General features: G+C 34.0%; 1 protein-coding gene across 1 annotated transcript in view; it reads right to left on the reverse strand.

Annotated features, from left to right (window-relative positions):
- IL7 (interleukin 7) overlaps positions 1-22,102 on the reverse strand; it is a 55,731-nt gene that overhangs the window by 9,212 nt on the left and 24,417 nt on the right. Inside the window, exons 3-4 of the mRNA XM_039221184.1 lie at positions 3,211-3,291; positions 2,011-2,142 (exon numbers count right to left, since the gene is read on the reverse strand). Of these exons, the coding sequence (XP_039077115.1) occupies positions 2,011-2,142; positions 3,211-3,291 (213 nt within the window). The remainder of the gene's footprint in view (positions 1-2,010; positions 2,143-3,210; positions 3,292-22,102) is intronic.

Consider the following 22,102-nt stretch of genomic DNA (forward strand, 5'->3'; position numbering starts at 1 on the left):
ATGAATCCTACTTCCAAGCCCCATCTTTGCTGACCCCAGTCAAGCTCTGCCACCATGAACCACAAACTGATTATATCAGGGCTATTTGTGACTCCTTTCTAAGATCTCCCCACCTTTGGTAGCTATTTTGAAATGTCTCTTAAATGTCACAACTCCACAGGGGATCTATCTACTCTAAAAGTTGAATTCCCATGACATTCCATGTCCAGCACTATGTTAATGCCTGTGATATATGATAAACTAATATAGAAGGGTATACTAACTCAGACAAAAGTAGAATTTTAATCAACATGAAAATAAAGTTAGCATTAATTTATTAAATCCTGACCATAAATTTTAATAAGCTTTCCCCATCAGAAGCAAAATGAATTAAATAACAATAAAAGCTTATAACATGCCTGACTCATGAAGGAAATTCACTGCTGCTAAATTCAAATCTAACATTTTGCCTTATAATTTCAAGAAAAAAGTAGGCTGTATCAGGTTAGTTAACTTTGTAACATAAATTTATTTAATTTCAAGATTTATATTATTTGTGTATTTTCTTCTACAATTAATTGATTTTGGAACATGTTATTCCATGCAACACTCAACCTATGAGAGAAGGAATTACAAATATATAGCATACCTCTAACCCTTATGGCTTCCTAAGCCAAGTTGATATCACTAGTTTTGTCGGCACACTTTTCAGTTCTGCCCTGATTTGAGCCTTTATACTCAACATAGTGTTTCCAGCAAGAGTCACTATTAAGAAACTAGAGGGATAAGCAACAAGAAGCCTATCTGCCATTCTACATTAGACAGCGCTTTGAAATCACTCTACATAAGGATTAAGAGGTGGTAGCCTGGAGTATAGGCTTTCATGAGACTTAAGCTTGGCCTTGAAAGATGCATAGAACAGGAGGGCTCATAGTTGTAGAAAAAAAAAAACAGTAGAAATTCCACATAAAGGACTAACATAAATAAGGCGACAAAATGGGAATTAAGCTTGGTAAATCCAGGACACCAAGAGGAGACTGGCTTGCATCAGGTAGACAATGTAATGATAAATGAAGTTCAAATTCTTTCATTTGTATTTTCATTTATATTTGTATTTTCATTTGTATTTCATTTGTCAATTTCATTGACATTTTCACTGTCAATAGGGCTCAAAGGCAATTGTACCATTTTACCTTCTGTGGACAACCACTGGTATTAAAAAATAGAAATGCACACGACCCTTTTTCTATCATTAAAATGTTAAAAATTTCTTTGCAAAATATCATAAGAAACTTTTTGGTTTTGTGACAGCTGGTAAAATTATTGAAAAGGGGAGGGGGCCAATGGTAATCATATATTATTTACTGAAACCTTTTTAGTACTAAGCACTTCACATGAATTATGCCATTTAATCCTTTCACCATCCAATTACAAAAACTGTATTTTTCTCCATTTGGCAGATGAAGAAACGTTTGCCTAATATCAAGATAGTGTCTTCCAAATTTTGTTTTGCTGTTTATATTTCATAACCAATAGCAGACATGTATGGAAAAATTAACCCTATATGCTTAACACAATTATTTTAAAAAATTAAAAAATTATTGGATATATATATATGCCCAGTTTTAACATGTAAAGATATTTAACATGTAAAGACATGTAAATACATGTAAATGTACTGTTAAATACATTTGATGACCTCTTTTATTGGCTATGAGTTCTTATAAATGTGTACACTAATGGATTAAAATTATTAATGTGTTTTAGAGGTAAAAATTCATCACATTAGCCTCTTTGAAAGTTATTATTAGGAATGAAGTATGCACTCATTTATTTTTACTCATCTTTCATAAACTATTTGCCCCAGCTAAGGATAGGTAAGATTTTCCTCAACTAGAGTTGAGTAAATGTACTTAAACTTCAGGTAATAATAAGCACTTAAAATTCTAAGATAATAGATATGTTCATAAGAGAATTATAGTATCCTATTAGAGGACTAGTTTATATTTTTGTTCAAAGTAAACAACTTACCTTGGAGGTACAGTTCAACAACTGTAATGTGCCCTGGGAAACTCTTGATAAGTGGAGATTGAAATCCTCACTGTTATTCACTTTGACAAAGTGCTTCAACTTGTGAGCAGCACGATATAAAAACACAGCTTCCTATTACAGAAAAAATTAGAAGGGTCGTGGTTCAAATAAAATATTAAGAAATGACAAGCTTTAGTAAGGAGCCTAAAGCCAGAGCTGTACCAAATAATGCCTGCCTCTGCCCCAGATTTCTATCCCAGTTAATCAATGACTGACAAATAACTAGACTAAAACTGTTTAGCTCCTAAGTGACAGCCGGAAGTACCTAGAATTTGGCGTAATGATTATTTTACTTCGTAAAGTCTCCTTTCTTTATAATATACATTTATAATCTTATCACTTCTGAGTGAACATATAGTAAGATTATTCAATTTTAAAGGAGATAACCATAGGAGAAGGCTTCCGGAGCCAACAGTAATGAAAGGTATGTGGTTTCTCTTATTATTTTTGTACCTTTTGAGCTGTGGATGAATTGCTGGCAATAAGAAAATAAAGGTCCATATTCACCTCAAACAAGTCTTTCAAATATTTAAAGTAAAAAAGTAAACTAAAAAGAATTTATGAATATACTCTGAGATACTATGAGGTTAACTCAACTACTGTGAATTTTTAAAAGGCTATTGAATATCATACTAGTTTCTGTGGAAGGAAACGACACAGACTTTTGTCGTAAGGTTTGTAAGTTGTAATATTCCACCAACCAGAGGTAGTAGTTGTTTGAAGATAAGCAAATATTGAAAGAAAACATTTCAAAGTCCTAAAAGTAAATTATACTCATGGCTTATGTTTATGTACATGCAATCACTCTAACAAATATTTTGCCACAGAAGAATTTCAGAAATAAGGGATATGTGTGTCTTTGAATTCAGCAGGTCTTCTAGCAGTTTCAAAGTGAAAATTGAAGTGCTAAAATAGAAAAAAAATATTTAACAAATAAGCATAGGGCTTTCTGTAGAATAAAGTATAAAAGAAGACCACAGTATATATAATTTAATAGGTCAACGGGAACTGTCTGATTAGGACCAAAAGAATATGCTATGAATGTAATCAATATAATTATCTCTAACAGACATACAAATAATATAAGCTTCTATAAAGTCAAGCTTGAATGACATATAAATTTCAAGTAATTATTATTACCTTATTATCATCACATGCATGTTTTTTTAAAACGTTAGGTTCATTATTCGGGCAATTGGTACGATTTTTTATCATGGTGTCCTGTAGAAAGTAATTATATAACAGTATGGTTAAATTGGGGATTTTTCTAATATGTAGCAATTTATAAAACAACATTATAATACTTTGTCTTAATATATGCATTTTAAGGAAAATAACTTTAACCTGGTTCAGCTGACTAGGTATAAAGAATAGTTTTCTGTAGTTGAAGAGTAAACAAATATATATACAAACCCTCACGTATTTAGAGCTTCCCCCAGACTCCATAATTTAATCCCAGAAATAACTGAAAGAATCTGGTTCACTTGGGGAAATAAAAGTACCTATTTCAGAAGTTATGTTATGTAGACAAAATACTATACTATACTGTATATTTATAACTGTATATTTATACTATATTTATAATATAGTATAAATATTATACTATATTTATACTATAAATTTTGAAATCATGAAGTTGAGATGCATTTAAGAGGTTTTTCAGTCCAGTTTCCTGCCACTATAAAATGGCAAAAAAGAATTTACATTAAAATAAGAGAAAACCTCTTGACACAGTGAAATTGTAATTTATTCTACACAGCTTTTTTAACAATCCAATTTGGGATGCTAAGATAGAACTTTGATGAGAAACAACGGGATTGAATGTGTATATTGTCATGTAGAGTACAAAGGCAGATAGTCCATGTTCATTTTTCATTTCTAAGGAATGTAGTATTAAAAGTTGGTGATTACTTGAATCAAGAATTTAGTTGAGGTGTTAGGAAGAACTTCCTAAGGATTCAGATTCTCTTACGCACAGGATTGGACTATCTGTCAAATAAACTAGCAATTCCATGCTATGAGAGCTTCTAGAAAGACTTAAAGTAACCTTAGCCTATATGTTCTCACCAAGGAAACAGGAGAAATAGAGTAATGGCAAGCTTTAGTCATGGGCTTCTCTCAGAAAAGCGTGCATTACTCCAGTCACCTGCGAAAAGCATAAATGGTCTCTGGGTATATCCTGACTTTAACTGTATATACTATCTGCTATACCTGCAGGAATTAGTGTCTGAACATTCATTTAATCACTCAACACTTACTATCAGCCAAGTGCAAGGTCCCTGCCAAGCCCTAACGAGAAAAACAGACTAAGAAAACACAGTCCCAGTTTCTTGTGCCATTTGATATAAAGGGCAGATGCTGCATCTCTTGGACATGTTTACATCACTTCTTACCCTTGGAAAAGTATGCTTTTGTAAACAGAATATTTGTTAGTGCCAACCACCACAGTTATACTGAAAATGTCTCAAGTGCAAATGGATATGTTTTCTAACACCATTCTCATGTCACCATGATACACATTCCTGAAGAGGCAATGGAGAATTGATATTTGCCTATGAAATCATTTTCCTATGGATATCCATTTAATTCCAAAAAAAAACCCAATAAATCATATATACATTTATTTCTCTTTGATAAAATGTAGAGCTTTTTTTTGGGTCATGGAATTATTTTAAAAAAGCTATAAAAGAGACTCCATAGAAAACAAACAGGGTTGCTTAGGGGAGTTGGGTGGGGGGAAAAGCTAAATGGGTGATGGGTACTAAGGACGGCACTTGTGATGAACCCTGGGCGTTCTACATAAGTGATGAATCACTAAATTTTACTCCTGAAACTAATAGTACATTATATGTTAAGAACTTGAAGAATTTAAATAAGGACTTGAAGCATTAAAAAAAGAAAAAAAAAAGGCAAATATGCGGCTAATCTATGATGTTTTCCAATTTACCAAAAATATATAAAAAGATGTACAATTAGTACATAATTAGTACATTTCTTGGATCGTTTTAACAAATTGCCTGGCACATGAATATCTGAAAAGCCATTTGGTGAAGCCATTGCTCCTGGTATTAAAAAAAAAACAACTCATTGATATGTAGTTACATGCTTGTATGCATATATACATACAGAACGGTAATGTTATACCAGTTGATTTGTTTGCCAAATGTTTGTTATAGTATATAAAGAAGTAACTATACAGTTAAAAGGTTGACTCCTATAGAGGTAACAATTATTGACTTCAGTGCATTTTATGAATACATTAACAGGTGTACATGAGTGCCAATTACAGTTGGTTTCTGAAATTGTTTTTATTCAGGCTTGATGAGAAGGATGGCTCAGACTAAGGTCAATAGAATCACGGAGTTGAAAAAAACCTTGGATGCCTATCTCATGAGTTACTTTACTTGATTTACTTTATCAATAATAATTTCTTATAGGCATCATGACATATTTGAAGACTTCTTCATATTTATTATGAATATGTAAAATCAAAAAAAGAAAAGCCAAGATCACATTGACTTTGAACTGCAATATTTTCCAGTATGAAACATGTTATATGAATTGTTCTAAAAATACATAATGCCCTTTCAATTATAGACTTACATGTTTTTCATTTCAGTATAATTTTATTCTTTGAATTCTTCTATTATATTTGTAACAGTAGCTTCTTCAGAAACACTAAATGTATATAAAATGTATTTTCTATTTCACCTTTTCTTTTTATATATTTATCTTTGATTTTTAAAAATCTCATTTTTTTGTGGTTTTCTCCCCCATGTCTTCCATATGCCTGTTCTAACACAGCACTTATTTCTGGCTTCCATCTATCCTCCATTCTTCCCCTAAACCTAAAGAACTCACCCTAATTTTCACTATTTTTCTCTTCTCTTACATTGTATTATTTTTAGATCTTCTTATTTTGGTCTTTTACAAAGTGTTAAGAAGAAAAATTTTGACGTTTTCTACTGCTTTCATGGATAGTTCATCTTTGACACGAATTCATTTTTCTCATCTATGTATTCATTTGCTTATTTATGTGTTCCTTTGTTCATTTATTTTGGTAGTATCAATGCATAGTCTCTTTATTTTCTAGTTAGTATCAATGCATAGTCTCTTTATTTCCTGGTTATCTTTCAAAAGGATGCTAAAGTAAATTAGATGATTTTTCAGCCAATATTCAACTTTTCCCTCTACCCTATCAGAGGATGTATTAGTTTCTTAGGGGAACTGTAGACAATTGCCAAAAACTTGGTGGCTCAAAAAACCAGAAATTTATTCTGTCACAGTTCTGGAGGTCAGATGTCCAAAAGGAAGGGATCAGTTGGAGACTCTAGTTGAGAATCCATTGTTTGCCTCTTCTTTCTTCTGATGGCTACCAGCATGCTTTGGCATTCCTTGGCTTGTGGTCACATGGCTCTATTCTCTGCCTGCAAGTTCATCAGCTTATTTTCTATGTATTTGTTAAATCTCCTTTTTCTTCAAGTTTTTATTTAAATTCCAATTAGTTAACATACAGTGTAATATTACTATCAGATGTGATGTAAGTGATTCGACACTTATATACAATACCCAGTGCTCATCACAAGTCAACTCCTTATTTCCATCACTCTTTAACCATCTTCCCACCCACTTATTCTTTATCCATTCATCAGTTTATGGACATCTGAGCTCTTTCCATAATTTGGCTATTGTTGATAATGCTGCAATAAACATCAGGGTTCATGTATCCCTTAATTAGTGTTTTTGTATTCTTTGGATAAGTAACTAGTAGTGCAACTGCTGAATTGTAGTATATTTCCATTTTTAACTTTTTGAGGAAGTTTCATACTGTTTTCCAGATAGGCTGTACCAGTTTGCATTCCCACCCCTATCTTTCTGTTATAAAGACATCTGGGATGGCATTTAGGGCCCATAATGAGATAATCTCATTATGTCAAAATTCTTAATCACATCTGTAAAGACTCCTCATAAATTTCTAAAGATTTGAACCTGATATCAAGTGGCCATAACCTCCTGTAGAGAATAACTTCCCTGCCTATTGATGTTGAGTTTGACCAAAATACTGTGCTTTGGATAGTGGACATTTGCAGATGGGACAAGAGCAGATGTGCTTGAAATGTTTTTGCACAACTGAGTTTGGCTACTTGCACCATGTTTTTCAGCATGAGGAGGATAAGCCTCTGGTAGAAGCTTGTTCATTAGCTATTAGTGCATAATAAATGATCACAAAAGTTAGTAACTTAAAACAAGAAACACTCTTATCCAATTGGTGTCATAAAGAGGTAGTTCTCTTCTTAATTTTTCTTCCCTACCCCCCGTCCCTTTAGGAGAGAAGGCCAGTATGGTTCACAGGGAATCTTCATGGTCACACGTGTTTTAAATGAACTTATGTCTATTGAAGATAAGTGATTCTGGTCATCAGCTGCATAATTGATTGCTATTTCTTTTCTATCTTCCTATTGATTTTGTAGGACAGGGCTGATTCTATGGATTGGGGTTTTGATGCAGAAAATAAAGATTCAGACTCATACCTTGCCATTTTCTGAAAATGAACTTGTTGCCTACAGAAATAATCTTCATTTCTGATCATCACTATCACAACTTATCCATGATCCAAAGCTTTGTCCTATATAAAAATTCATTCAGAGGACCTTTTAAAAGTAAGACTTATTTTTGGTGAAATCTGTACTCCATATGAATTTTGAAAAGGTGTATACTGCTCTTGGAATCCTACTTTAATTGGTACAAATTTTACCATTTGTCAGGTGACTTAGCAGATTGTAGTATGAATTGGTAACTCATTCTTAGTGTAAATAAAATGTCATTCATTTATTCTTCAATCAAAACTTGTTGAGCATCTACCATGTGCTTTACAGTAGTACAGACAGAACTGTCATCAAAATTATATATGGTTCCTACCTTCAGGAGGTTTACGCTCTGGTGGCATAGACAGACATTAATCCAATAACCACAGTCAAATCCATACTTGATAATTGTTATGAATAAAAAAGGCATATGCAGCCATGAAAATCTATACAAGAAGGATTTTACTTAGGAACCTCAGTAAAGACTTTCTTGAGAAAGAAACTTTAACTGAGATCCGAACCATGAATGAACTAAAGAAAGAGGAAATGGAAGAGGATCTGTGATGTAGAAAACTGCATGAGTGGCTGCATTTAAATGGGAGGGAACATGACAGATATGCTTCTAGAAAAGAAGAGTAAGGGAAGGCAGGTGTTCTGCCTGAAAACAGAAGGGCTGGAAGAGACAAATTGTGCAGGGTCTTATGCAGAATGTTAAAGAGCATTGGTCTTGATCCTAATGGTGGTGGGACTTCGTGGTGGGAGAGAATGTAGAGATAGGTGAGTCTTTTGGAAGCCAATGTAACATGATTTAAAAATTAAAGTTAAGAGAGACTGACATACCATGGGTGACGGCTGGGTTCTAATACTATGTTGGCATTTACTGAGAAAGGGAATAGTAGAAAAGGTGGAGTAAATAAGTCATGTGTTTGATTTTAAACAGATGAAGTTTGAATTGATGTTCAGAGATCCAAGAACAGATGTCAAATAGACACATACACAGAGAAGTCAGAGAATTGGAAAGAAAACCAGGAGAATAGATTGTTTTAAAGAGATGATGGCCCATTATCTAAAATGCCAACTGAAAAGCCAAGTAAGCAGATGCCTTGGTGGCTCAGTTGGTTAAGCATCTGACTTTGACTCAGGTCATGATTTCACGGTTCATGGGTTCGTGGATTTGAAGTCCACGTTAGGCTCTGTGCTGACAGCTCAGAGCCTGGAGCCTGCTTCAGATTCTGCATCTCCCTCTCTCTCTGCTGCTCCCACACTCATGCTCTGTTTCTCTCTCTCTCTTTCAAAACTAAATAAACATTAAAACATTTTTACAGGTCAGTTAGCTAAGTCTTGTATGAAATTTATCCACATAAAAGGAGCAAGCTAAAGTAGAAAAAAATTGATAATAAATGATAATATTAATTATGGAACATAAAAGCAGATAATATATTTGTTTTGAGGTATGTGTGTGAACAAAGGAATGTGCTTATAATAAAACAACAAAGGTAAAAGATATTATGTAAACCATAAATTCAAATGTATGTACATATACACACATATGAATATATGTAGGAGAAGCTCTCCTAACTGATCAACATTTAACTAACTTCCTAGTTTGATCACTACTCTATCTTTTCTGTAAAAACATATTGGCCAATGCCACAGCACACTGAATACCCTCAACTAGTAGTCTGGTTTCTGACATGCTCATACATTTTCGCTCTAATGACCTGAATTGCATATTTACTAAGTCAATTCCTTAATACTGAGTTATAGTTATTGTTAACTAATTAAATGCTATATAAGTCAAAGGAATATTTGTATGGAGTAATATTGGTTGGAAGAATTCTGATTTCCAGTATGGCATGTAAGAAACTTAGACGTTGCCACTCTGTCATAATAACAAGTAAAAAGCTGTATGAACCAAAGAATCAACAACCCTTTATATCTGTCAGAGAAGGGAGTTCACAGGGAAAACTGCTGCCCCAAATATTGGAGAGACAGACAGGAAGATATAAATAATCACAATTTACAGGGGTATAAATTTCCACGGGAGCCAGTACTAGATAGAAAAACCTAATCCATAGTTGATAATTTGCTGGACGCTCAAAGTGGACAAGTTTGAAAGTTAAAACTTCAAGGGCACCCTACCATCAGTGTGTGTGTGGGTGGGGGGAAGCACACTTTTCTGAGTTTTACCTATAGAAGGTCTATGAGTTCCTCACAATGAATATCTAAGAAAAATCCCCATGTGCTTCTGGCGGAGGGAATGAAACAAAATGATCTGAAAATATGTCAGAGCATTACATTGTTCTTAACAAGGCCTACCTCAGGAGACACTAGTTAACCAGAACCTAACCTACTGGATTTCATCAGAGCCTAACCTACATGGGGTAAGGAAAGTATCCAACTCCAGCCCCCTCTAGCCATCCTGTCTCACCTAACATAGGGAGATACTGAGAAGCACTAGTAAAGTTTACAATCCAAAGGCACAGGGAACTATAAAATGTTCCCTTCCTCCCCACATCTTACCATTTCATTACTCAAAGCCTGTTTGCCACAGATGCATTTACCTAATTCATCATGTCCATCCTTCAATAAAAAATTACAAGGCATACTAAAAGGCAAAAGGCACAATTTGTAGAGACAGAATAAGCATCAGATCCAGAGTCACATAGGGCAGAGATGTTGGAATTATCAGATTGGGAATTTTTAAAAGCTATGATTAATACAGTAAGGGCTTTATTGGGAAAAGTAGACAACATGCAAGAAAAACAGAAAATGTGACAGAGAGATGGAAATTCTAAGAAAGGATATAAAAATAAATGCTAGAGGGGTGCCTGGGTGGCTTAGTCGGTTAAGCCTGCGACTTTTGCTTAGGTCATGATCTCGCGGTTCGTGGTTCGAGCCCTGCATCGGGCTCTGTGCTGACTGCCAGCTCAGAGCCTGGAGCCTGTTTCAGAGTCTGTGACTCCCTCCCTCTCTGACCCTCCCCTGCTCATGCTGTCTCTCTCTCTCTCTCTCCTAGAAATAAATAAAACATTAAAAAATAAAATAAAATAAAAATAAATGCTAGAGATCAAAACTCCTGTGATAGAATGAGATCTTTATCAAACTAGATGTGGCTGAGGAAAGAATCTCTGAGCTTGAGAATCTGACAATAGAAATGTATAAAACTTACCAGCAAAAAGAAAAAATACTAGAAAAAAAATCCAGAACAGAGTATCTAAGAATTGTGGACAACTACAAACTGTGTAACAAATATATAATTGGAATATCAGAAGGAAAGATAAAGCAACAGAAACAATATCTGAAGCAATAATGACTGAAAATTTCCACCAAATTAATGCCAGATACCAAACCACAGATTCAGAACACTAAGCAGAGTAAGCGCTCCAATCCTACATCTATCTAGGCATATTATATTCAAACCTTAGAAACTCAAAGATAAAAAATCTCAAAAGAAGTCATGGGTGGGGAGATGGCTGAGCAAAACCTTACCTATAAGGAAGCAAAAATAAGAATGACGTCCAACTTCTCCTCAGAAATCACTGAAGCAAGAAGAGAGTAAAGTGAAATATTTAAAGTGCTGAGAGGAAAAACCACCAACCTAGAATTCTGTGCCCTGAAAAGTTATCCTTCAAAGAGGAAAGAAATAAAGGCTTTCTCAAACAAATAAAAGCTAAGGTAATTTGTTGTCAATAAGCCTGCCTTGGAAGCAATGTTGAAAAAAAAAGTTTCTTCAAAGAGGAAAATTGTATAGGTCAGAAATTCAGATCCATACAAAAAAAAAAAAAAAAGGAAGAGCATCAGAGAATGAATAAATAAAGATAATTTTTTAAATTTTTAAATTGCCAATTCAATTCAGTTACTTGTAATTGGTCTATTTATATTTTCCATTTCTTGCTGGTTCAGTTTTGGAAGATTGTATGTTTCTAGAAATTTATCCATTTCTTCTACATTGTCCAAATTGTCGGCATATAATTTTTCATTGTATTCTCTTATAATTGTTTATATTTCTGTGATGTCACTTGTTAGTTCTCCTCTCATTTCTGATTTTATATATTTGGGTCCTCTCTCTTCTTCCTGATTAGTCTGTCTAAGAGTTTATCAATTTTGTTTATCTTTTCAAAGAACCAGCTGTTGATTTCATTGATTTTTTTTCTCTTTTATTCATTTCTTTTGTGTCTCTATGTCACCTATTTCTTTGTATTTCCTTTATTCTACTTACCTTGGGTTTTGTTTGTTCTTTTTTTCAAGTTCTTTTAGGTGTGAGTTTGGGTTGTTTATTTGAGATTTTTCATTATTCTTGTGGTAGGCCTGTATCACTATATATTTCCCTCTTCAAACTACTTTCACTGTGTCCTGAAGATTTTGAACCATTGTGTTTTCATTTTCGTTTTTCTCCATTTTTAAAAATTTCTGTCTCTCTTTTTTTTTTTTTTTATTTTAGAGAAAGCGAGAGAGAGAACACATGCAAACAGGGATAGAGGGAACGAGAGAGAGAATCTTAAGTAGGCTTAAGCGCAGAGCCTGATGTGGGGCTTGATCCCTTGACTGTGAAATCATGACCTGAGCTAAAATCAAGAATCATATGTTCAAACGACTGAGCCACCCCGGCATCCCTGGAAAATACTTTTTAAGAATTATCTTTTATATACCCAAATTACAAAACATATGAAAAGGAGCATAAAGAGAAAATAATATCTGACAATAAATATGAATTACTTTAAACTCTGAAATTGAGACTAATTGTACAGAAAATATGGATTATATGGGATATACAACTGACATAAAACATAGAAAATTTTAAGATATTTCTTATGTAAAACGTACAAATTGATTATTAAAAGACAAACAACCTAAGAACAGATAAGAATAGGCTATTCACATAAAAGGAAATGCAGTAGTAATGTAGTAATAGAAATGCAAATGTAACCTATAATGAGGCACAGATTTTCACATACAAAGATTGGTAAAGGTTGATGACATCTGTTGCTGGCAAAGATGTGACAAAATGTGCTCCGTTGTTTGCTGGTCAAAGTGTGAATCATTTTTAAAATAAATGTACCATTTTCTTCAGCAAATCTCAATTAGGGGAACCAGTTCTACAGAAACTCAAGGATAAAGGGCCTCTGGGTGGCTCAGTTGGCTGAGCGGCCCTCTCTTGTTTCAGCTCAGGTCACGATCTCACGGTTCATGGGTTTGAGCCTCATGTCCACCTCTGCACTGACAGCGTGGAGCCTGCTTGGGTATCTCTCCCTCCCTCTCTCTGCCACTCCCCTGCTAGAGCTCTTTCTCTCTCAAAACAAACAAATAAACTTTGAAACAAAAGGAAATTCAAGGATTAACTCAAAGGAGATAATATGCACAATCAAATACATATACTTATACACATACAAAGATGTCTGTTGTAACATTGTAGGAATAAATATTGACTGATCACCAATAAGAAAACTGTTGGAAGAACTGTAGAATGCACTGAATGAGGAATATAATGCCATTAGGAAAAAACTATTGATATATTTGGCCTAGAATGATAGTCATGATATAAAGTGAAAATAATGCATAATAAATAGAAGAGCCATGCATGTATTATGAACCCTCTATTAAAAACTGTAAAGGAAAATACCTTCATATGTCCTATATATGCATATAGATGTGTGAATTTTGTATGTTTATATGTGCATTACATATATACACGGATTTTCTTGAAGAAGAAGGATATTTTCATCAAACTGCTAATATTAATTATTTCAAGAGCATTATTCTGGTGAGGACAGTGGAGAGAAATTAAAAAGGTTTTCCTCGTACATCTTAGCACTGTTTGAATGATGGCACATAAACATCATTCCATGTGTCTGGTGGCCATTTGCACGTCCTCTTTGGAAAGCTATCTGTTCAGGTCTTCTGCACATTTTTAATTATTCATTTTTTGGGGATTGAGTTTTATAAGTTCTTTATGCATTTTGGACACTAACCCTTTTTCGGATATATCATTTCCAAAGATCCTCTCTCATTCCATAGGTCTTTTAGTTTTGTTGATTATTTTCTTTACTGTGCAAATGCTTGGGATTCTCTTTCTCCCTCTCTCTGTCCCTCCCCCACTCATGCTCTCTCTCCCTCAAAATAAATAAAAAACATTTTTTTAAATCTTAAAAGGAAAAATCTGGGTTAGCAATTCTTATATCAAACCAAATAGACTTTAAAATAGACTATAACAAGAAACAAAGCAGGCAATTGCATAATGATAAAAGATTGATGCAACAAAAAGATATAACAATTGTAAATATCTATGTGCCTAATACTGGAACACCTAAATAAAGTAAATATTAATGAGCATAAAGAGACAAATTAATGGTAATACAATAATAGTGGGGTACTTTGCCATGCCACTTACACCAAAGGATAGATCATCCAGCCAGAAAATGAACATGGAAACATTGTCTTTGAATGACACTTTGGACCAGATGGACGTAACAGATATATATAGCAAAACAGCAGAACGCCTATTCTTTTTAAGTGCATATGAAACATTCTCCAAAATGTATCACATGTTAGGCCACAAAACAAGCCTCAATAAATTTAATAAATGCATCTTTTCAGGCTGCAAGGGCATGAAACTAGAAATAAATCACCAGAAAAGAAAAATCACAAACACATGGAGACTAAACAACATGATAGTAAACAACCAATGGGTCAATAAAGCAATCAAAAAAGAAATTAAGGGGTGCTTGGGTGGCTCAGTCAGTTGAGCATTGTACTTTTGATTTTGGCTCATCTCATGATCTCACAATCATAGGATTGAGTCCCATGTCAGGCTCTGTGCTGAGATGGAGCCTACTTAGGATTCTCTCTCTCTCTCTCTCTCTCTCTTTCTTTCTCTCTCTCTCTCTCCTTCTGCCCCTCTTCTCTGCTTGCATGTTTCTCTCTTTAAAAATAAAAAAAGATTTTCCAAAAAACTATTAAAATTATGTTCATTTTTATAGTATCATTTCTTCATTATTGAAATATATTAATATCTTCTTTGGACAATCTTATAGTCAGGTTTCTGTTGTTATTTATATATATACATACACAAATAACAACAGATATTATATACATATACATATACATATATATATATATATATATATATATATATATATTAAGGAAGTTGTATACTAACGGAGCTCTGTTTATCTTTTCCCTTGGCACATTGATTAAAATTTTCCTAGCTGTAGGAGTATGGATTCACACTCTTTTTATTACAAATCTCAGTAGAGACTGGCCAACTGGAGGTAAAAATGGGTGAAAAAATGGAGTGGAGCCTACTTTTATTTTCCTTTATTGCAAATTCTTCCTCTTTATTCTTCTAGGATGGATGCTTGCTTGAATAATTTTCCTTTGATATGTCCTAGTTTTTGTCTCTCCTTATTACTGTTGACATAATCAACAGACTTTATATATTTTTTTTAAATACAGAAATAGATCTCTCTTCAATTTTGGAATTTTTTATTGTATTTCATTGGTTATTTTTTTCTTCAGAATCATTTATTTATATAGATTAGCTCTTTGGACTATGTCCTTGGTATCAATTGCCTTCTCTTAAATATATATACTCACACATACACATATGAATAGGTACTTACATGTGTCAGTGTTTGTAAGACAGTGTTTGTAAGTGGATAGAAAAATAATATGTATAGTTCCATAAAGCCTTTGCCTTTTCTTTTTGTTTTTAGATCTTTACACTTGTGTCCATGTTTATAACATAAATTCACTCTTCTTTTTTTATACATACATTATTATAATATAAGCCTTTAACTTCCTACCTGATTGAGATAAACTTCTCTCAAAGTGCTATGTTATTTCTGAAAGTCCTCATGGTATTATCTAATGTGTACTCTGTAATAACTCCTCAATTCTTTGACTTGACCTCCTCAACTTGCTGTCAAGATCTTCCTCTAGAAATGATGACATTCATGAAATCACGACTTTGTTGGGGTAAAGCTGTTTCTCTAGTGACAACCACAATGCTCCCACTCCAGTTGTGGAGAGGAATCACAGCCTTTTGGGTAACATTTTCTTGGTTGTTGGAACTCCAAACACTCCCATTGTAAAGAACATATGGTTTTTTTCCATATCTTATCAATTCCTCCACCTCTTCATCATTTAATAGCCATGTGATTTTTGGGACTTAATCCACTCTCACTCTGGGTTGGACTTTGATTGGTCTGAGACTCAGATACTAAGTCAATAAGGGTTATCTGATCTTCCTTGCCAAAGTAATTGGCTCAAATAACCAAGATCTAAAGAGAGTGCCGAATCCTAACCACTAGACCACCAGGGAGCGACAACCAAGATCTAAAGAATTCAGGTCCTTGGTGTTCTACTGGCATAACAACTGTTTTCATAGGTAATCCAATAAAAGTATAGCTAGGACCTTGATTAACTATACACAAGAGAACAATCATTTCTCTGGATCTGAAAGAAGCAATAAACTGGTTGCTACTGGCAAGCCAGAGCATGAAGCCAAATGACACATGGAAAAATGCAGAGTGAAAAGAACTGTAAAGAAATTAAGCTGATAGATGAATGGATAAAAAAAATATCACACACACACACACACACCACAGATACTAGAATATTATTCAGTCACAAAAAGAATGAAATCCTGTCATCTGTCACAACATTGATTGACTTAGAGGGTATCATGCTAAATGAAATAGGTCAGAAAGAGAAAAACAAATACCATATGGTTTCATTTATGTATGAAATCTAGAAAATAAAACAAGCAACAAAGCAGAAACAGACTCACAAATATAGGAAACACACAGAATGGAAAGATCTGTAGGGTTGAGGTAGATGAAATGGAGGTACAAACAGGATTAAAAGTTATAAACTCTCAATTATAAAATAAATAAGTCATGGAACTGTAATGTATAACATAGGAAATATAGTCAATAATATTGTAATAACTTTGTATGATAACAGATAGCAACTAGACATTATGGGGACCATTTCACAATGTATAAAAATATTCAATCATTCTAATGTAGACCTGAAACTAACAGGATATTTTATGTCAATTATACTTTATTTTATATATTTATTTTTTCTTTTTCTTCTTTTTCTATGAATATAATTTATTGTCAAATTGGCTTACATACAACACCCAGTGCTCACCCCAAAAAGTGCCCTCCTTAGTGACTGTCACCCATTTTCCCTCTCCCCCACCCATTAGTTTGTTTTCTGTATTTAACAGTCTCTTGGGTTTGCCTCCTTCCCTCTCTGTTTGTATCTTTTTTCCCCATTCTCTTCCCCCCATGGTCTTCTGTTCAGTTTCTCAAGATCCACATATGAGTGAAAACATATGATATCTGTCCTTCTCTGACTGACTTATTTTACTCAGCATAATACCTTCCAGTTCCATCCATGTTTCTGCAAATGGCGTGATTTCATTCTTTCTAATTGCCAAATAGTATTCCATTGAATATATAAACCACATCTTCTTTATCCAGTCATCTGTTGATGGACATTTAGGCTCTTTCCATAATTTGGCTATTGTTGAAAGCGCTGCTATAAACATTGGGGTACACGTATCCCTATGCATCAGCACTCCTGTGTTTCTTGGGTAAAATCTAGTATTGCTATTGCTGGGTCATAGGGGAGTTCTATTTTTCTTTTTTTGAGGAACCTCCACACTGTTTTCCAGAGGGGCTGCACCAGTTTGCATTCCTACGAACAGTGCAAAAGCATTCCCATTTCTCCACATCCTCACCAGCATCTGTAGTTTCTTGATTTGTTCATTTTAGCCACCCTGATTGGTGTGAGGTGGTATCTCAGTGTGGCTTTGATTTGAATAATACTCCATGTTTCAAAAATCCAGTAAATACTCTTTAATGTTGACATTCATTTATGTTCAGTTTTCTACTACTTGTAAGTGAAAGCATCCTAACTGAAATACTAATGTGTACTCTAATGTGTACTCTGTAATTACTCCTCAATTCTTCCGCTTGATCTCCTCAACTTGATGTCAAGATCTTCCTCTAGAAATGATGACATTCATGAAATCATGACTTCATCCTGAGGACTTTCATAACCAATACTCTGGACTCTGATTGCTCCAAAACCTGCCACCCCCTTCTGATGCAGCTACTTCTACCAATGAAAATCTGTGGCTATTCCTGCCCTATCTTCACACGGTCATCTTCAGCATTAGAAAAGCTCACTAGTCCCTTTAACTGAGGTTTGTAGGGCAAACCATTTCCAGTTTCAAAGAGAGGAGGGAGCTCCTCCTCCTGTGTTAAAAAAAAAAGAAAAAGAAAAGCAATCTAAAAAACAGTCACATTTCCTTTCCTCCCAGGTAGGTCCTCTTCCTAGAATGACTGACAGTGCAAACAATACCCAACACAACACCCAACACAACTATCATCACCACCATTACACCCCATAAATCCAGACAAAGCAGATTCACAGACCAAGTGAGAAAACTAATGATAGGCAGAGTGAGCATACAAACACAAGCTGGCCTGGTTACAAAGCTCATGTTTTTTCTACTACACCAAATTTATAATCCAAATAATATGAACTTGATTAAAAAATTTTTTAATCAACAAAATTTAATAGATTTGAGATTTGAGAATATAAGTTCTAGCCAAAATAAAACCAAGAAAATATATTCTCTTCTTAATCCTGCACCCTATGCATGTGCAACTTACAATCTTTTTGTTTGCTTATTCATTCCTTTATGTACCTACTTAAAAATTTATTGGATATAAAATATTTTCATATTCATATTCACAATTTATGCATAAATTATAGAGTGATGACTGCCTTAATAGTAGTCAAGATAAAGTTCTATTAAAGAAAGATTACTTTTGAATGGTCCTATGAATGAAGTATAACCTGGGGGAAAAGGAGAGTTAAATCTGAGTATGTGAGTATTTGGGGAGAAAGGTAGGTGAAGTAGAAAATTCCAGAATGAAAGACACAGAACAAAGGCACTATGGTACAAAAATGTGGGGCTACTTTGAGAAATAGTTTAGTTTGGTTGTGGTGGAGAGAGTGTAGGGGGTGACGAGGAGTGGTAATTAGGCTAGAATGCAGACTGGCAGCAGATTATGCTTTCCAAATGCCCAGGTAAGATAGTAATCTTGTATTCAGTAGATAATGAGTGGTAATCTATGGAAAGTTATTGGGCAGGGCTATAGCATGTTTTCAACTCTGCCTTACGATTACTAGTACATATTGGGGAAGTATTCACACTGTATTTTTGACTAATGTTCCTCTACTTTGCCTGGTGAAGCAAATTAGGTGGTGAGTAGATGTAAATTATGAAAGAAATACAATGTGAGGAGGTCGATATGATTTATGTGAAAAGTATAAAAGAATCAGAAGGAAGACTGTAAGAATTCTGTCAAATGTCCAGCTGGGGTAAGTCCAGTTGAATAAAGAAACTGACTCCAATTTGGAAATATCTCCAATTAGGTAAACAGACATTCTTTAGTATGGAATAGTTACTATGAAACAAATGATAAATTAGTCAACTCTGAACATAAATTTTCTATATTTTCTACCAAAAATGTAGGAGGAAAAATACAAAGCACAAGTGTATGTATACTTAACTATGTTTGCCTTGTCTGATATTTTGGATTTCTCGATTTCTGAGATTTCATCCTCAATTAGACAGGTTTGAAAATAAAACAGATGTCCAGTATATGCAAAAACTGAAACAGCACATCCTTATCAAACATTGTATGTTGACCTTCCCTTCATCTACTGTCCAAATATGCTAGGTTAACTGGGGAGTGCAGTGTAGCTGAAATCTGTTGGCTTTAGCATTTTTTCGTTATGAAAATGAATATGTATTAATTATACTCCAACTAACATTTAAGAAAAAGGAAATATTTGATAGACAATATGTGTTTCTTATTAACTTTTATGCTAAAATCTTGAGGCAAATATATAGCACTATTAATTAACCAAAGCTCTGAGGCTACCAAAGTGTAATAATGTTAAATCCTCTCTCTATCCAAGACTGGCCAAGAGTGACCAAAAGTGGCCCAAGTAAAGTTTTTCCAAGTAAAGTCAAGTCTTTCCAAGACTGACCAAGAGTGGCCCAAGGCAAGCAGTTCTAATTAAAATGTATTGCCATTTTGCTTCTCATTTAGCTTACATTCAGAAAATAGCATGTTTTATATTATATGTCTCCATAGTACATAAACAATAGCAGAAGGAAAAAGATTAAATGCTTTAACAATTAATATTAATGGTCACTCACTGTAGAGAGAATACCAGGAATAAAAACAAAAAGGATCAGTCCAAAAATAACATTGAAAATTATTGTATTATCAAATAGAGTATTTTAAAATATCATGAAAGTGCCTCCAAAGGACTTTTTTTGCAGAAGAGTTCGAAAAGAAATGTATCTGTGTTTGTGAGTTTCCAAAACACTTCTATAGAATTTCTCTGATGGGACTTAATAAGAAAAATAAAACAATCGTCAACATCCATTAGAAATATTATAGTTCTGTGAATACAGAACAAAGTAGGATACCACAAAAAGCGTAATGAATAAATCTTAGTTATTAAACCCATTCTTTTTCTTGTGCAAAATTCTATAAGTACGCCTTTTCTGGAGGTGAGTATATATTTTCTATTCATGGGACACTTTTCCAGCATTACCAACACACCTTAGGTCCACAACTTGGTATTTTATTCATTTGTTTAATCAAAGTGTGGTTATCTAAGATTAGAGATAAGAAACTGTTCCAGGAATTGTATGACTCAACAATTGGCAGATATCCCTAAATATCAACGTTCAGTATCAAGTATAGACATAGACACTGAGTAACCATTGAAACCTGTGGCATATCCACCTGTAGTTGGTATAGTGCAACAGATGAAAAAGTTATGCACAACCTACTCTGGGTGTGTGGGAATGTTATTATGAGATGTATAGAAAAGTTTCATACATGGCATCCATTCTCTGTTTTTTCTATAGACAAAAATCCTACATCCATGCAAAGAACAGTGAAACAGATGTATGGATAACTGCATCCTAACATTTCACTATTAGTGGTAAATAATGTTTCAGCATTAATGGACCTCAGAAATTATGCAAGTCAAAATTCTAATTTTATGAATTACAAAAGTAAGGCCCTATAGCAGTTAATTGACTTGTCCAAAGTCCCAAAGCCAAAGCAGCAAAGCTGGGACTCTGTCCCACTTTCATTTGCAGACCAGTAATCTCTCTATAATACCGTGTTGACATGATGTAGCCTCTCCTTGAACTATCTCACCTACACCTATAAAATGAGTACACTGAACTTGAACAGTGGTTCCAACACTATGTTCCGTGTAATCATGGGGTTCATGGGGGTAATTTAGAGGCCACTGAAAAATAAGCATAAGATGATACAGAACAGTCAGCTTGAGGCCTCACTGGAGTACTATGTAGAATTTATCTGGAAGAAAAATCATGGATAAATAAAAATTTGAAAATTACAGTTATTGATGATCCACTTCTAAGCTGTAAATGCAAAATCATCATTTATACATTTGAATTTCAATAGAATTTCACTCCCTTATATCAAGCAACATATAGCCACTTAAAAATAATAAAGATTTTTTTGTTTTTGTTTGTAAGGGTCTGAAATAGAAACTTAGAAGCCATTGTTGCAGAAATATTATTTCTAAAATGAATAATATTATAAGAATTATCACGTGTTAAATGGTTACTAAGTTCATCAGCCCTATATACACTAATTCATTTTATCCTTATAATTACCCAATGAAGGGTGGGTACTAATTTTTATCCCCATTTTAGAAATAAGGAAACTAAGGCATAAAAAGATTAAGGAATTTATCCAATGTCACATTACTAGCAAGAGACAGATTTAGACAGAAGATTTACACAGGGTCAGTCCATTGAGTCTTGACATAAATAGCTTCATTATAAATTACTGTTAGATTAAAACATATCTATAGTCTTTATGGTACACAGAAATATTTTATCTCTATAACCTACATTTCTAATCTCATACTACTCAACACCAATGATGGTCATTGATTTAATAACCTGCATAAATAATCACCATTAATAGAAAGCAACTGAGCCTCACATATAGTCATTATGTGATCTACAACATCTATAATATCTTGATTGGTTATCTGACTGAGATTTACATTTATATGCACATAGTAAAGAAGTCAGATTCTACAAAGCTTACAATATTGCCAAATCTAATACTGACCTTGGCCTGGGTTCAAAACAAATTTAAAAATTACCAATATAGGGGCGCTTGAGTGGCTCAGTTGGTTAAGTGTCTAATTCTTTTTTTTTTTTTTACAAATAGTTTATTGTCAAGTTCGTTTCCATATAACACCCAGTGCTCATTCCCACAAGTGCCCCCGTCCATGCCCATCTCCTCCTTCCCCCCCACATCCATCAGTCCTCAGTTTGTTCTCAG

This window comes from Hyaena hyaena, unplaced genomic scaffold (genome assembly GCF_003009895.1).
Source record: "Hyaena hyaena isolate Hyena2069 unplaced genomic scaffold, ASM300989v1 scaffold_956, whole genome shotgun sequence".
NCBI lineage: Eukaryota > Metazoa > Chordata > Mammalia > Carnivora > Hyaenidae > Hyaena > Hyaena hyaena.